This window comes from Platalea leucorodia, assembly GCF_965183815.1.
Source record: "Platalea leucorodia genome assembly, chromosome: 4".
In the NCBI taxonomy this organism is placed as follows: Eukaryota; Metazoa; Chordata; class Aves; order Pelecaniformes; family Threskiornithidae; genus Platalea; species Platalea leucorodia.
Genome location: NC_138826.1, coordinates 58921380 through 58938973, shown reverse-complemented (window position 1 = coordinate 58938973; position 17594 = coordinate 58921380). Strand labels below are relative to the sequence as shown.

General features: G+C 49.5%; 1 protein-coding gene across 2 annotated transcripts in view; it reads left to right on the top strand.

Moving 5' to 3' along the window:
• The window catches only part of CECR2 (CECR2 histone acetyl-lysine reader), a gene marked incomplete at its 5' end in the record, with an annotated part of 98429 nt that overhangs the window by 76306 nt on the left and 4529 nt on the right, over window positions 1–17594 (top strand). The window contains 10 exons of one of the 2 annotated variants that reach the window (XM_082308453.1): window positions 2196–2365; window positions 3112–3189; window positions 8032–8188; window positions 11996–12125; window positions 12414–12451; window positions 12554–12645; window positions 12931–13057; window positions 14481–14914; window positions 16035–16163; window positions 16281–17103. In XM_082308453.1, the coding sequence (XP_082164579.1) occupies window positions 2196–2365; window positions 3112–3189; window positions 8032–8188; window positions 11996–12125; window positions 12414–12451; window positions 12554–12645; window positions 12931–13057; window positions 14481–14914; window positions 16035–16163; window positions 16281–17103 (2178 nt within the window). The remainder of the gene's footprint in view (window positions 1–2195; window positions 2366–3111; window positions 3190–8031; window positions 8189–11995; window positions 12126–12413; window positions 12452–12553; window positions 12646–12930; window positions 13058–14480; window positions 14915–16034; window positions 16164–16280; window positions 17104–17594) is intronic. The other variant, XM_082308454.1, reaches the window with a different exon arrangement.

Sequence of the window (17594 nt, the reverse complement as noted above, 5' to 3'; positions counted from 1 at the left end):
GCTTCCTATCTTATAGCGGATTAGTCTGGGATGAAGAAATGTAATGTATTGGGTTACACTATGTCTTGGGGGCCCACCTACTCACTGAAGTTGATGGAAATGGGCTGTGAATGGCCCTTGCTCCTCCAGGGATGAGGTGAACACAAGCCCCTGTTTGTAGCGGGTGCATTTTTTCAGATAGGGAAGAGAGTGGGGCCAGTGATGCCAAAATAGGGAAAGAGGAACCTTTTTGATTCTCCTTGCCTCTCCTTCCCGGTGGCCATTGGGTGGCTGAACTCGGTAAATGATGTCTTGGGGATACCCACCTAAGGGTTAACGAGGCAAGCAGAAAAAGCGAGTTGGCAACATAATGTGAAAGTGAATCCGAGGGGGTTGGGACTCATTTGTCATACATGCAGATCCATTGGCTCCCACATAACCCAGGGGCTCAGCCTGCCCATGTTCCCCCACAATAAAAGGCAAGGGTGGCATTTTCTTTGCCCTGCCTCCTTCTCTTCACCCTTTGTCTTCAGATTTCCTGGCGGCTGCTCCGGAGCTGGGCAGCAGAGCCGGGTGAGGCACTGGGGGTTTTATCAGGTCATTGTCTTCCAGCAAATGGTGTCACTTCAGCTGCGGAGTAATCTTCTGGTGGCACAAAGCAGTGCCTTAGTCCTGATTGCTTTTGAAACTTGATTGCTTTTGAGTGGCCGGTAGGCAGCTGGCAAGGGAAGGGGAAGCCAGGGGGCAGGCTCTGGGGGCAGTGTGCAGGTAAGGTCCCCACTGCAGGTGGGCAGGGGACAGCTTTGCATAGCCAGGGCGGCAGAAACCGGCACATGGTTGGCCCTTCACCATGGCGATTACCAGTCCCCAGTATGTTAACTTGAGCTGAAGCCAAGGGCGGGTTAAGCTGCACACTGGCCTGTGACCTGGCGCTAGCACATGCTTGCTCTGGGCCGCTACTGCGGCACGGAGGTTTCCGACAGAGGGCAGGTGGCTGGAGGGAGGCTGCAGCTCTCCAGTCTTCCTGGGGCAACCTGATAGCTCATGTGCCGGCGCCGCTGGCAACTCAAATCCACAAAGGGCCCAGGGTCGGCTTCCAAGAGAAAGGGGCTCTGTTTTTTGCTTCTTTATATTTTTCATAGTTAATTTGCTTGAAAATGCGGTGAGAAGCTGTGTGACATCTGCCAGTGGGGGTGGTGACCATTGCTTTCTTTCCAGTAGTCTGTGGTTAGCCCTAGAAAAGTCTAGAGGGAGCTGAGAACCCCTCAGCCTGAAGGGGCTTGAACCAACGTCTTCCCCCTCCCCAAAAATTCCCCCTCCCCACAACATTTTTTGCTTAGAGAGTGTCCCGGGGCAAAAGCATGCAAGTTGTAACCCATGAGGCTTCTCTGCTCTGTGTAAACATTTATGGAGCAGGAACCACATTCCCCCTCTCCAGGTGGGTGTTCCAACCACCACGCAAGAGAGTCCTTCCTTCACAATTAATATTCAAATGTTCCACACAAGGCGGAACAGCTCAGAGTGTCTTGGTAGTTGGGACATGCTTCAGAGCGGTGGGAGATCTGCTTCAGATCCCACTCTGCATCGAGCAGGGGTGGGATGTGAACTTTTGGAACTTCCCCCTCATCTGGCAGCCCGATGAAGCCCGGCCTTCACTTCCTCTTCTGTTCTTTCAAGTGCCTGCAAACAAAATGTTTCATTTGGGGAGAACGGTAGGTTTTATTCACCGCAGCAAAGGTTTGCAGTGCTAGGAAAAAAAAAAAAAAAAAGGCTTATTTCAAATAACATTAATTTTCAATGTTTTTATTCTGCTGCCAGACTAAATCAGACATTTGCATTACCCAGTGTCCTGCTCTGGCTAACAGCCTCCATTACAAGAAACAAATTAAATCCTTTTCTCTGGTCCATCATAACTGGAACAGAGGCTTGCTACAGGCATGTCACACTACCCATGCGTTGCAAAGTGCCACCATTACTTCTTCACCTGTGTACTTCCTCTGTGTCTTGGCATCGCTTTCAGCATTGGTAGGGGAGGTAGCAGTGCTTCTGGTGGATCAAGAGAGCTTTGGGTCTACAGCAAAGAGCATGTTTCCCATAACAGTGGCCATTGGCAGTATCTTTTGCTCTTCCCGAGCCTTGAGGAGAGAAGAGAAGGGATAAAGAAAAGTTGTTAGTCGTAACTGCTGTGGAGATAACATCCTTTCATGTTGTTGAAGGGTCCCAAGGGCCTGGCCGTGGGACATGGTGGCTGCTGTGTCAGACGGAAGAGGAGTGGAGGCAGGTCACAGAGAGCTTCAGAGAGAGGACTTCCCTCCGAGAGCGGCAGCTCTACAAACTCTTGAGTGAAGACTTCCTGCCGGAGATCTGCAACATGATTGCACAGAAGGTGAGGAGACATGGCATCCTGTTTACCTCTCTATGACCGCTTCCAAGAGCATGGACGTTTGCTGATTGAAGGAGAGCTAAATCCAAGCAGCCCTCACCCCGTCCTGCTCCCCCCACTCCAGCCTGCAAGTGCCGTGGATGCGGGGGCTGTTTAGCGTGTGTAGGGGGAGAAAGGCTCTCCCCCATGGAGCGGCAGGGCTAGAGTCGATACCTAAGGATCTGGTTCGCGATTGCACAGCAGCATAGGTAGGATGGCTGAAGGGGTTACTGTCTTCAGCCCTGTTCTCTGTCCCTTTTCTGCTAGCAGGGAATCTCTGTCTGCTTTTGAACTGCTGCAATTTACAGCCTAGCTTTTCTATGCAAACTGCCTGTGATTCCACTTTTACTGCTGTTTCTCAGCTGGCTCTGCTGAAGGGGCAGTGGCTGCTTTAGCTGTCCTGGCTAAATCTGCTTGAGCTGGTATGTCAGAGCCCCGAAACTCCGAAGGGTATTTTCTGGCAACTGAATGTTTTCAGGTGGGACAGATTTGGAATGGGATCCTTCGGCTAGATGGCTTTGTAAAATGGGCTCTGGAGTCAGCGTGATGTTCTTGGACCGAGTTCAGTTTGCTTGTTTGCTACCCTTGTAAAGCTAATACGGATTTCATGGTCACTTCTAGCCCCCAGAGTTTCTCCTGCCAGTATCACCGATGTGCCCTAATTTCCTCCACTCTCTTTTTCCTTCCCTCAATTCTCAACCCTGTTTCAGGAGAAGCGTCTGCAGCGGACAGAGTTTTCTCCCAGGTGGATGTCTGACCATCAGCCCATCAAACCAATCAAGCAGGAGGTGAGGGGGGGTGCGAGGGGGAGGACGACGGAGGGAGGCGAGAGCAGATGCCTCCTGGGGGAAAAAATAAACCGCAGCATCGCTATTCAGTGGGAAGGAGTCATTTGAAAGTGCTTGTGCTGAAAGAGAGATGGGTGGTAATGCCCGTCAAAGGCAGGCTGACACTCGGGGTTTCTATGGCGAGCAGGGAGGTGCTGCCCTCTGGATCGCAGAGGTAACCGGCCTCGCCGCAGACTCCGGTGCAGCTGCATATGGAAATCTGCACTCAGTCTGGGGAATTCCACTTCAATGAAAGTGCTGGCACATTCGAGGCAGTTCAAAGAAAAGTTGAAGAAGGATGAGAGGGCTAGAAGAACCGGCTTACAAAGGGAAATGACAGAAATTCAGCCAAGGGGAAAACGTGAGGCTGCAAACACATGAGGGTGTAGATAGTGCGGAGGGAGAGAAGAATGACTGATGCGGTACGGAGCTGAGCTAGGAGGGGGTCAGCTGGAAATGGAAGTCACAATTTAGGCCGCTTAAAGAAATGCTTATCAAACTGCAGCCTTGTCAGCTGAAATGGCTCTCTCCGTGCCTCTTCACCCTCATCTCCTCTCCACCCCATCAGTGTAACAGCGCTGCCGCTTGCGGGTCTGTGCAGTGAACCAGACCCAGGAAAATGACTGGAGTTAAATATAACCTTTTTCTTTGGTCAGGGTTATTTTTAACGTAGATCGGCTTTCTGATCCAGTTCACCATGCAGCCCCCAGCAGTCACGCTGGCACAGCCAGGGGCATGGTATGGTGGAGATGGGGGGTCTTTGAACTGGCAACTGCTACCCACAGCCATCGGTCAGGCAACACAGGATTAGCTTTGGAGGAAAAAATTGGCTTGATTCTATCAGGCCGTGGCATAATCTCTCACTGCAGATGTAACGAAAACGTAGTTACCTGGTGTTTTGTCAAACCCTGGGAAATTAAACTGCAGGGAATATTCCACGTGAGCCAGGGTCAGGGCTTCCCGCAAAACAAAGGAGAAAGTGCAGCTCCCCGCAATAAATATAATTACTTAGAATAGATAAATAAAAGGAAGGAAGAACCTCTCATCATGCTGCAGATAAAAGCCTGCCGAGAGGAAAATAAGACCCCAGCGATGGTCAGTTTGGGGCCAGAATTGCTCTCTGCAAAGCCCACGATGCAGGAAGCGCGGGGACACGTGTTTCTTCACAGGCAGCAGAAATCCCAGAGGAGGAGGGGAGTGGGAAACACATGGAGCCTGAATGATGCTAATCAGTACCGCAGGTGCTCCAGGTCTGCGGCGGCAGAGGGCTGTTAATTGCTGCCTGTGGGCCAGTGAAACGTTTCCAGCGAGCGGGGGGCCCTCCCGGCACCCGCTGCACTGAGGCACGGGGAGCCAGCCAGCACAAGGGTGGCGATGCTCGTGCTGGCTCCCCAGCAGGACGCGGCAGCCATCCCTGCTGTAGGGAGCCAGGGAAGGTGCCAGCATGTCTGATGGCTTTTTTGCCGAGTAAGGAGTGGGCAGCAGGCAAGTCTGGGGGAGAAAACCTCAGCCCAGTGCAGGGGTGACCCCTTCCTCCTGGCTCCACGAGCTGGATGCAGCTTCAGTCCAAGATATAACTGCTCCGTAGACTCCTAATCCTGTGGGGGATTTCTCAACAGGTGGTTCAGATTAGCTCCTCATTAAAGAGCCGCCTGAGCAGCACCCTCATTAGGGCAGCGCTGCGGAAACCGGAGCAGGGAAGGTTTGGAGGGCGAGGGGCCGAGGTGCACTGGGCAGCCGTGCCTCCTGGCCTTCTGCCCCTGAAGCCTGATACCCACTGTCTGGAGAGCAAAGCAAAAGGCAGAAGTTTGGCCCTTTCGGGGTCCCAGGGGGGAAAGGCAGCGATGTTGTGTCCTGGAGTGCTCTCTGGCGGAGGGAAGGAGGCGGTGATGCCGCGGTCGCAGATGCGAGGGGTGTTTTTTATCCTCCAAGTGGGGAGGAAGCTGGAGAAATGTCCTTTTGCCACCTCTTCATTCAGGAAGGAAGTATAACTTGTGTTGGGTTCTTGCTTTTATTCTTCCAATAGGCGTCTGCTTCCATCACATCTAGTAGGAGTTTACTTGTTTGTGTTTGCTTATTTTTTTAACCCTGAGTTGAGCACCCTCATCCCCAATGGGCTTAAGTGGGACACCAGGCAGTAGATCCCTCTGAAAATCTGGCTATTTCTGTGTCTGAAGTGTCTTGAAGAGCCCATGCCAGCATTGCTGCTGCCCTGCAAGTGCTGCAGGGAGCAAGTGCAGTTGTTGCGGGCGTCTGCTGCAGCCCTTGGTGCTCACTGCACTGCACTTGTGGCTTCTGCTTTTCCCTTTTCTTCTCTTCCTAAATCTGCTAGGATGACATCCTCTCCTTTGTTTCAGATTGTCCCGTTGCTTTGTCAATGCCGTGTTTGTGGTGGGTTGATGTGGAACATGCTATGGATTCTGTGTCGCGCCATTACAGTGTAGGGTGCTGAATGCACCCTGCAGGCTTGGAGAGGCCCTGGTGTGAGTGCTGCGGCTTGGATGTTCAGTTCACGTTTCCATAGGGCATGAATGGTGGAAGCGGTATGAATCCCGGGAAAGGGAAGGTCTGACCTGTGCACCAACAGTTGAAGAAATTAGTGTGGCATGCCAGGCTGGCTTAGATCTACTGGCTGGAGAACCTAGAGGCTGATGGTCACATCCTCAATAAAATATCTTGGTGTACCAACTTCTGGTGGCTGGTTCCTGCTCACCTCTTTCTCTTCTTAATTGCTGCAGAACCTGATGTTTTTTGGTTCCTATTGCAATTTAAAAACTGATCAAGAAAGTTAAAGGGAAACTAGTTGATAATAATCAGGATCAGGCCTGAAAGGAAAATGTTTGCAGTGCATGAGTAGAAAATAGGATGGTAGAGTGATTGAGAAAGGGATATGAAAAGACTCAAAAGCAGAAATGTAGCACCTGGATTTGTAGGTTCTTGACCTCTTGTACTTGGCATAACAGTTTCAGTCCTGGGCATCCTGGTGTTTGGATATTGATCAGTTGGAGGAAAGGTCCGAGAGAGACAACTGGAATGCTTAGGGAGCTGGAAGGGTTGCTTTATAAGGAAACATTTAACCTAATTACAGAAACATGGGAGTTTTGTGTAAGCATCCGAGGAAGCCCATAAAGGCTGGAATGTGGCTGAAGAAGAGAATTTATGCTTGCCCAGAAGAGCGTAACTAGGAATAATTGGATGGAATGAGGGGATGAGAAATTAACTTTAGACTGAATGTGAGGAGAAGCTGCCTAACCTAAAGGCATGCAGACTCACAGAATGGTTTCCTTAGGAAGGCGGTAGAAGAGTGAAGTATTAGTATTTGGCAAAGATCTGAAAAGGAAAAGAAGATGGGCAGAGTTCCCTTGTGGTGAGATTATGCTGTGCGTTTCACCTAAAAAGATCAGCACAGAATAGGTGTTTTTGCTGTCCAGTCTGTCCCTAGGTGCAGGATATGGTCCTAACGTCATCAAGAGTCCCATCACCCTCTCTTGGACACTTCTCTGTGGCTGTTGGTGGTTGAAGCGTAATTCTCTTAATATATTGTTGCTGCTGGAGACAGGGAGATAATACACAATGCTCGTCCACGGAGAGCTGCAGGGGGAGATTGTAGGGCAGTGCTGCATAGGCGAAGGGGAAGCAGAGGGGGAACGAATGTACAGTGAAACCAGACAGCGTTTCTAGGTGTTTATCAAAACACCCTGAGGTTCCACTTCTAGGCAATAAAAAACCGACAAAATAGTAATCATGGTGCCAGATTTTTTTCTGGGGATTAATAATGGGCCTGGAGAAGTTGATGGTCTGAGCAGCAGCCAAGGGACCCCAGCCGATTGCTAATCCTCAGGAAATGCCTTCTGCCTAAGTGGTGGTTGCTGGTTATTCCCTGAAAATGAAGGTGGAGAAAACTGTATGCACATTGTTCTTTTCTGGTTGATATTCCCTGCTGATAAGGCACACATACCTCGGTCTTGCAGAATTCAAAGAGGTGGGAGTGCCTGGTAGATGACCGATTCATTCGTCTTACAATTAAGTTAAGCTAATAGAGGTAATTCTACACTGCCATATACATACCTCGCACTTTATTGGAGAAATAGGAGCAAGCGATCCCTGGTCTGGGAACCCTGCAGTCTAAGTGGGATCAAACACAGCCTTGCCGCCGGCTGGCGGTGGGGAGGTGAGGAAGCGGGGCACTAAAGAGCCAGGCGTCCTTGAATGAGAAAACTGGTTGGGGGACCCAGCAGGAAAACTGTCCAAACAAATAAGTGAGAGCTATTTCAGGGGAGATTAACACACAGAAATATGGTGGGCCTTATTTTGAACAGGAAAGGAAAACATTCCAAATGATACCTTGATGCAAGGCTGTACCAGTCTCTTTTCCTATCCTAAGTACTCTGTTTTATAGCAGAGCCAGGTTTGGCAGAGTAGTTCTTTCTGCTCATGCTTGCAACTCAGGGCTCTGCTAGATGGAAGGGGTAGAGGTGTTGTGTGGGGGTGTCAACAGCCCGAATCCTTTGCCCAGAAGGGAAATACATGTGGTGTGTCCCTGGCAGAGCGGCAGCTTGTCTAACCCATCACTTCTCCTTCCTTTGTCCCTGTATCAGTAGGATTTCATTGCTTGACAAATAACTTTCCTTTACATGTTGCTTTTCATCTGAGAACTCATATGTATAAATCCTTTTTTTTCCTTTTTTTCCCCCCAGCCATTCATTGTAGGTACGCTTTAATACTTGCTCAAAGTAAACGTGCCTCTGCTCAGACTTCAATAAGCCAATGCATTACAGTTTTTGGTGCACCGTTTTGTCACAGGTAAACCCAAACGTGCTGAGTTCGATGGAGAAGCAGAGGCGCAGAGAGGAAGAGGAGGAGCGCCAAATCCTTATAGCAGTGCAGAAGAGGGAGCAGGAACAGCTGCTAAAGGAGGAGAGGAAGAGAGAGATGGAGGAGAAGGTCAAAGCAGTGGAAGGTATGTGCGGCCAGTGTGAAGCAGGGGTGGAAACTTTCAAAGCCAGGGTTTGAGATCTTGAATTAAGATCTGCCATTTGCATTCCTCCCCTGACAGACCTGCTAACAGGGATATCATTTCTTGCGCTTACCTCAGATAAATTGGTCTGACTGTAGCTTCTTTTCCTTTGTCTGTCTCCCTTGGTATTGGTGGCTGTTCTCTATAGTGCACCCTTCAACTGTGTCGTCTTCCTCAAATCATGCTTATTTTCTCCCTTGCCCCAGCTGTACTTTTTTTTCCTGCAATTTGTGTTGTTCCTCAGTTCTCTTCTGTCTCCCCACTTGCCTCCTCATGGATTTCCCTGTGTGCAGGATTAGCTGGCTTTACTCTCGCTGAATAGTATTTGGTTCCTTTGGCCCAATGCATGATGCAACAAGGATCCCCGTTGAGGAGAAAGGGAAGGGAACACCATGGGAGCAGCAAGAGTAGCATTTTTATATTGCTACTGGCCTTATCAATTAGAGAACTAAAGATGAGGGGGCCAGGCTAAATAGACGACCAGAGGTGGCAACGTCAGGTGTCAGTCTTGTTTTTTCATGGTTTTGAATTAAATGTTGATTTAAGCTGTTCTGCAAGAAACAGATATATTGTGTTTTAACATGTCAGATCAAGGCACAGACAGCAGGCGTTCAGCCAGTACATGTAGACACTGGTGTCTAAGAGCAGGCTCATTTCTGACCACCTTCTCTCTGTCAGCCTCCCTTACGGGGATTCCTTTATCTGCTGCTTTTGCCGCAGTGGCTGGCTGGGCTGTTGCAGTTCCAGGGAAAGGCTGAACGTCTTCAGAAGACTGTGGTGGTAATGTGTGGCAGTATCAGTACCATGAATTCTTAAGAGGATAAAGAATCAGAAAAGGAAAAAAGATTAAGTTCATGCAAACCTTGTAAAATTTCCAAGATGAAACAGTCTGCTACCAGATGTTTGGTAGCAGACCAGATGTTATCTAAGAATAGTTTCTTTTACCTGCTTACTTTTCTAACCTTTAGAAAATCCAATTACTTGCTTGGCCTTCATATACTCCTGGTTGCCAGTCCTAGCTAATCCGGTGCTTTAAACTGAGAATCATCCAACTTTCATATCTGCCACAGATATCTGTTTCACCTTGGCAAATTGCATATTCTCTGTGCTTTAATTCTCCATCTGTATAGACAAAATTAATCTTGAAGTTCCAGAAGAGCTGCAAAGTTAAACGTACCTGTAAAAAAGTCCTGTTTTGGTATAAGCCCTGTCCTTTTCTGGGTAAGTGCAATCACTGCATCATCTGATGCAAAGGCACCAGAGCCACTCAAGGAAACTGGCATGGGATTGGGCAACAAACTGTTTTAAGCCAATTTAGCATACATTCATGCTTTTCTTGGCAGAGATGCTTTTATTTTGGTTTGTGCAGTTTCTTTCAGTTTGGTGTAAACTAACTCAGTTTAAGCTAAGTCAGGAGAAGTCTCCTTTTAAGCTGGTGCAAAAGCTGTTTGGAAAGGTTATTTAAACGGCTGACTTGTTCAGTTAAATCACTGCAATATTTTTCATCCCTAGAAACGGCAGCTATCCAGGTAAAACTTGGGCTTCTTAACCATCTTTTCTTACTGCCAAGCACACTCTCCATTACCATTTACTTTCATGACAGTTCTTATGATGGACAGAAGGTGATTTGAAAATGAAGTCATTTGTTTTGCTTGGTTCAGACTTGTTAAAACTGGACATCCGTTAACAGAGATTTTAGGGTAACAAAGATTTTCTTGTGTTTTGCAGTCTGTTTGGGATTTAACATTAATTTTGTAAGGTCTTCTGTGGAGGGGTGATGTTAAACACAGGGTGAAATATCTGCTCTCTGATGAACTTCATCAGCACTCCACCTGCTTCTCAGTTTTGGACTGTATGCCTGTTTTTAGATCACATTCCTGTTTCCAGTCTGGGATTTCACTTCCCCCCACTCCAACGCACGCCCCAGGTAGCGAGCCTCCTGCTGGGCCCATCTGTACTGTCCTGAACTTCTGAGTTAAAGCAGCCTTCTAGATTTCTACTACAACAGCAGGTTAGAGTTTCCCAGTTCTCTTCCCAGATGCTGCTCCAACATTATCTCCCGCACATATGACTTTCTAGCTGTTTGAGGTACTTTTTAGGGCATTGGTTAGATTTTGAAAGCTGCTGGGTAGGACTCAACCCAGGCCAACAGGATGACAACAAGCTCTGCCAGTGATCTTTACCATGCTATATTAATCACTTGCAGTGGTAGAGGGACCTGCCATTAATCCTGGCTGAGCTCCACTCTGGTACCGGTTAGCGCTCCCTGATTCCTGTCAGTTTACCAGGTCAGATCCTTGGCAGGCCTTGATGGATTTCTAAAATCACCTTACCTCTTGGCTGCTGTTGCCATGAAATTTTCCTTTTGCTGCCCAAATCGTTGCCTCATGTTTTTCTCAGCTTTCTCACTTAGACATCCATTACGATGTCATCTAAGTGATGCTAATTTTATGAAAGAAACATGAAGTACTGAACTGTGCTTGAACAGACTCAGATAATCTCTGTTAACTGCAATTTGATGTTGGGCTTCCCATCATTAAATATTATAATAGATGCTGTTAGATTCTGTAGGACATCTTAGATGCAAGTCCTGTCCTCCCAACTTCAGTGCTACCCAGAGTCTTCTAACGGGAAATTTGGACTTTCTTTTACCAGTCTTTGACATATCTGGCCATGGACCTCCCTGGAAATACCTACCTTGTACCTATTCCTAGTTTTCCTGTGCCCTCAACCCGCATCCCAAGTTTGTTTTTGATTGATAGAGTAAGACAGTAAATTAATACTCTTCCACCAGAGCTGGTGCTTCTTGAGTCTTTGGCATTTTCCAAAGACGGAGCCTCTACTAGAGGGTATTAGCCAAGTCTCCCCCATCTTTCTTTCACTCTGGGTGTTCCCCGATGTGGCCTGTTTTCTGGGGTCTTACTCCTGTGACATGTCTCCTTGAACATTACTTTCACAGAATTCCGCTCCTACAGAAAGTTGGTACAACCGCAGGTGTTTAGCAAGTCAAATGAATTCAGATTTCCTATAAGAAAAAGGAAATGAGGTTCATAAGAGCCCATAAACTTTCTATTATGGAGCAATCTGTTAGCCAGCTGTCTGGTTGCAAACCGCAGGTTATATTACCAGCGTTGCTTCTTCCTGTCTCTCACCTCTTAAACCAAAGCTGTCCCAGTGGCCCTCCTGTGTGGCAGCTTGCTCGCTCTGGCTGCTGGCCATGAAGGCCTACCTGAGCAATCTTCCCAAAGCTAGCCGTGGCGGTGGAGGATATTGATGATCCCAGTTACTCATTGTCACCCAACTGGTAGAACTTCACCCTTCCCTCGGCACTGCTCTTCATCCACTTCGGTGCAAAACCAGCTGCCTTGAGTTCACCTGGCTGAGGTGAAGCATCTGAAGGATGGTAACTTAACAAGCCAGCTCTTTCCATAGTGCTGATCTATGCCTGGGTCTGTGCGTTGAACTCTCTCTGTACCACACCATAGTCAGGAATTTGGAAGCTGCCTAGGGGAGCATCTGTATCACCGTAATGCTTCAAAATCATTGATTGTGAAGTCAAGGGAAAATGAAGAGGCGTGTGGATGGTGCGCTGTATTCTCACCTCCTCTGCTGTTGCTGCTTTTGCTGAAAGAACAAGAACGTTTTACTGGAGTTCTTGAGAGTTGCAGGAGCTGCCTTCGTTTTCCCTGCAAGATGTTGTTGACAAGGAGTGCTGAATGGTTTTTCACCTCTCCCCCCTCCCCACTGCAGAACGGGCCAGGAGGAGGAAGCTTCGTGAAGAGCGGGCCTGGCTGCTGGCACAGGGGAAGGAGCTCCCCCCTGAGCTTTCCCACTTGGATCCCAGTTCCCCTACCAGGGAAGAGCGAAGGACCAAGGATCTGTGAGTATGCAGCTGGGCATGCAGCACACGAGTGCGTTGAAGTAGTGAGTAGGGGAAGGAGAGGAGTGCAATCATTCACAGGAATGAGGAGGGAGCAGCAAGGTTGGAGAACAGCGAGGAGTAAGCTGAGAAACATCTGGATTTGGTCCACACTAGAGGATTGTTTGTGATGAGGCCTATTTGTCAGCATTATGGCATTCTGCATGGGGAGGAAGGGGAAGATGAAGTACGAAATTATGTCTTATATGTCCTCAGTCTTCATATTCACTGTTGCGCTTCCCATTACAGCTTTGAACTGGATGATGAGTTCACAGCCATGTACAAAGGTTAGTCCTGCCCCAGCTTTCCCCTTTGCATGACTTGCTCAAAGTGAAATACTCCCCTGGGCGTGTGTGTGTAACCAGTCACCTTTTTTTTGCTACTGCCAGTTCTAGATGTGGTAAAGGCTCACAAGGACTCTTGGCCCTTCTTGGAGCCTGTTGATGAATCATATGCTCCCAACTACTACCAGATCATTAAGGTATGGAAAGTAGTCCAGCCATCTTGACTGATGCGCTTTGTTGACCGGGATGCAGTTTTTTGGACGTGTTTTGAAGTTTTGTGGGCTGTGTTACCCTTGTAGTCAAACTGCATGACTCCAGTAGTCCCTTCTAGCTTTACAAGTCAAGGAAACCAAAGGTGGGAGGCTGCCTCTCAGGAGAGCAGCCTCCGCTCCCCATCCCCTCTCTGTGAGGAAGCTAGCTATGCAACCGTGTAAGCCCTGCTACGCTTGCTGTAACTGAAGGGAGGTTTTGTTGTGTTTCAGGCCCCCATGGACATCTCTAGCATGGAGAAGAAGTTGAATGGAGGTCAGTACTGCACCAAGGAAGAATTCGTGGGCGATATGAAGACCATGTTCAGGAACTGTCTTAAGTACAATGGTGAAGGCAGTGGTAAGAGCAGTAAGATGCTAAGTTCGTCTATTTGCAGTGCTCAGTCAAAGCAAGCAGTGATCTCTTCCTACTCAACAAGTAGTGAGTTGTACCCACTGATTTGTAGTTATTCTCTTTCAGCATATTTTTGGGAGGCCAGACGAAAGAGTAGGAGCTCCTGAGTAACAAGGCATGGTGTTTTAGCGAGGTTTTTAGCATAATTTTGTCATGCTGAATCGGGGCATGGCATACTAAGGGAGTCCCATGTTGGTAGATGGTGAAGGCAGAACATGCAAAAAGAAGAAAGTCTGTTTCTTTCTGAGCTCATTCCTTTGTGTGCTTGTGTGTCTGTGTGCCCCTTTTTCTCATAATATCTAACACAGACTTTGAAAAGCATTGAAGTCTGGTTAGCTCCCAGTGTTTGCTGAGTATCACAGAAAAGTGGGGAATGAACCAGACTTGTAGTCCTTTGGATGGAAAATGTAGTTTTTAGGTTCCTTGGCTATGAATGAGCAACACAAGTCTGCAAATGGGAAACCCTGGGTTTAATTGCCATGCCAATTAAAATTCTACATGTTGCTTAGGTAAGAAATCAGTTCCCATGTGGTGGGTCGTCACTGCAGACTATGTCTCACCAGCACCGCCTTGACAGGGCAAATAGTTAGAGCTACCCGGCTTGTCACTGTGGGCCCCAAGTAAAAGCATTCCTGCCACAGCCATTGGGAGAGGTCTGTTTCCCAAGGAACTTCAGGGTTAGTTTAGTGGAAAAAAATGGAAAGTCATTTGCTTCAAGCCCTTATCATTAACACCTCTCACATGTCTTTTCCTTCCTATCCACTCCAATGAAAAGTAAGAACCCCTCTGAGGAGAACCGTCCCATGGAAATGATGCAATGGGGACACTGGTGTTGGCAATAGCTTTCACATCAGGGCAGCAAGTGCTTTAGAAACTATACATGGATAAATATGTTTGCTGCTTTTCCTCTGTCTTGTAGCATACAGCAGAGATTTGAACGAGTCCAAGAAAAACCTCTGAATGTAATCAAATAGCATTGCTGGAAGTTCACGTTTCTTCTCTCAGCACTCTGCTGGCTAACTGTGCAGGTCACACATCTCTGCAAGCAGAGATGGTGCTTCTCATAATGTAATTCTTGGCACTATGCTGGAATACTGAGTTAATGCTGACGGTGCAGGCCGTGCCGCTAATGGTACTTTGTCATGCCCATGTGCCTGTCCTCTGGTGGGGTTACTGAACAAATCTGATGCTGCGTTGCTTATCGAGTTTAAGAATGTAAACCAAAGTTGACTAGTTAGAAACAGAAGTCTTCCTCAGAGAGACTTTGTGGAGGGGACATGATTTATCTCATGGGGGAAGTCTGACGTTGCTTAATTGTTTCACTCTATAAGGCTCTGTCCCTGATGTTGTTGGGTTTTTTTGCCTGCAGAATATACCAAGATGGCTTACAACTTAGAGAGATGTTTCCACCGAGCAATGATGAAGCACTTCCCTGGGGAAGATGGAGACACAGATGAGGAGTTTTGGATCAGAGAAGATGGGAGACGAGAGAAGAGGAGCCGGCGGACTGGCCGCTCCAGCACAGGCAGTGTTTGGACTCGGTCGCGAGACCCAGATGGACCAGGCAAGAGGCAGCAACGCCTGGAAAATGGAGGAAAACCTCCACCATATCGAGCTACTTCCAGGGCTCCTGCTTCTTCCTCCTCTTCCTCTTCCTCCTCCTTCTCCTCGTCCTCTGCAGAGGATCCAAGTGGCAACCCAATGCAGCCTCCTCGAGATGTGGGCCCTTCCAATGGGCGAGGCTTCCCTCGCTCTTTGCAGTACGGCGGCATGCCCAGCCCTGTGCCACATCCCGGCCAGATGGTAAGGAGCAGTTTCTGCTGTTCTTCACCCATCAGGCCTGAGGAGGGAGGGAGGTAAAGGGAAATGAAGCTCTCTACTGTGAAATCCCTACTGCATGTCAAGAACCTTTTCCCAGAGATTAAGGAGACAGGGCTGTGGTTTCTACAACTGAAACTTTTCAGCCCTTAGATTTAAACAGGTACAGTTTCAGTCTTTGCCACACTAGCTGTGAACAGTCTCCTAATGTTTCCTATGGCCAGCATATCCCCGTAGGGGCTTGCGCCAGCCCTGGCTCCCCCAGTTCTCTTCTCTCCTTGGAGAGTTACCCTGTTATGCAGGGAAAGCAGTCACATTTCCTCTCTTAACCTCCAGTTTATGATGCTGAAGAAGCCTGTCTTCTTTTGTTTCAATTGTTTACAGATGCCTGGTAACTTTGTACCATCTGTGTACTACTGCATTTCATGCCTTGAGTATTTATAAAAGCAGTAAACGAAATCAAACACAAGGCCACCCTGGACTGCAGCAGTGACCTCCCTTTAGCCCAACATTTCTCTGAATGCCACCTGTTCTGCCTCCCCTCTGTTCCTCACCCATTCTTCACTGCCTTTTCCATTTTAACCAGTGATGTCTTGTGGTGTGGTGTATCAGCTGCTCCTCTGAGATCCAGGCTACCCCTCGCCCTTTTAGCTAGAGACCAAACAAAATGTTCAGAGTGATTCCTGCGATGCAGATAGTGGGAGACAGTAGGATTGCTGGAGGCAACGAGTATTTTGAAGGAAATCCAGCATGTTCCCCTGTCGTCCTGCTTGCATACTGTTGTGGTCCGCTCCCCTCCTTGGAGCGAACCACTGTCCCTTCCAGTCTTCTTGCTTCCTCCCAAGTAGCTGGGTGGCAAGTTGAGTGTATTACCTTGAGCGCAGGGACGCGTGGCTGAGGTGTGAGATACTGGCTTTGGCATGGGAGCTGTGTCACCTTGTAGGAAAAAGACTCCCGGTTTTTCATGGTATCTCCGAAATGCCTGTCTGCTCATCTGTGTGGTTCCTCCAGCCTTGGCTTCCCCTCACCTGCAGCAGCTCTCCTGCTTTTCTGTGCTTCATGAATTGTTTTATTTCTCCCTCCCGCACCCCTCCCCATCCCCCAGAGACCAGCCGTGCCAGGAACGTTTGGTCCCCTGCGTGGATCGGATCCCACAAAACTGTACGGCTCGCCACGAGTGCCTGAGCCCCATCCCGGAGACCCAGTCCAGCAGCACCAGCACTTTGCCATGCAGGTAAGAAACGCTGCAGCCAAGGGACCCAGCACCCCGGGACCTGCAGGTCTGCTCTGCTCTTTGGTGCAACAGCTCTCACCGAGACCCACCCCATCTCTCTCTCTCCTTCCTCCCCAGCCGGCTGTGGGACTGAGCGAGCACCGCGGGCACAGGTTGGCTGCCCCGGAGAAGCAGGCGTGCGCAGGACCGACCCACGTCGCCGGCCTTGGCCCCCGGCCGGGCACCCTGCAGCTGGGGCGCGTGAGCGGCCCCCCGCCTGACGCTGTCTACCCGCCAGCCCAGTTCCAGCAGGGTTTCCTTCCCCCGAGGCACAACGGGCCCCCTGTGAGGCCGCCGGAGGGCTCGGAGGTCCCCCCGGGGCACATGTACCGGCCCTACAAGTACCTGAACCGCGCGCACCCGGCCCTGTGGAACGGCAGCCACGGTCCCGCCAGCCAGGGTGCTGTGGGGCCGGAGGAGAAGGCGCCCATGGGGCCAGGACCCTCGCTCCAGCCCCACACCCTGGGTCATATGATGGACCCCCGGGCCATGAGGCCGCCACTGCCTCCCAGCCAGTGGACCGAGCAATCAAATTTCCTACCTCACGGGGTGCCTCCCTCAGGGTATATCAGACCGCCTGGAAAAGCCACCGGCCAGAGGATGCCGCAGCCGCCGGCCACTCTGTTTGGGGGACCACCTCAGGTTCAAAGAGGGTGCCAGGGCGGGGACTCCATGATGGACAGCCCGGAGATGATCGCCATGCAGCAGCTGTCCTCCCGTGTGTGCCCGCCGGGTGTGCCTTACCACCCTCGCCAGCCGCCCCCGCCGCACCTCCCCGGACCCTTTCCCCAGCTGGCTCACGCTGCCTCTGCTACCAGTGTGCAGCCTCCGAAACCCGTTGTGGGGAATGGGAGCTCACAGGATCCCACCGGTCAGACCATGGAGCCGGAGAGCAACCAAGGTAACCCCTCAAGCACCTGCCTGCCAATGCAGCAGCCCCTGCCTGTAGCCTTTGACCTTCCCTGCCAGCACCTTTGCTCGCTGCCAGGCATCCCTCCTGCCCACTGCACAGCATCACCGTTTCCCATGCCGGGGCAGACCCTCTTCCCACCGGAGTACGCTTGTGAGGAGGGCAAGGGAGCACCCCCAGGCCAGCTTTGTTGCTCTTGGGCTCCATACTTGTAGGGTCCCAAACTTTAACTGTCTTGCAGATGCACAAAACCTGTGTCTGCAAATGTGGTTTTGTTTGAATTTGTGCCACTGGATAAGCAAAAATTGTGCCCTGACTTTCAGACTTACTGGAGTCAATTTTAAGCAGTGGCTAAGACTCAGCAACAAAAGCAGCGTTTTTTTCTAGAAAAGAATGAAATTTTTGATTAAATAGTTGTGGGACACACCTTTTTTGCGCATGTCTTTTTTAATCTGAATTGGAATATATTTTCTGCTCCAGCT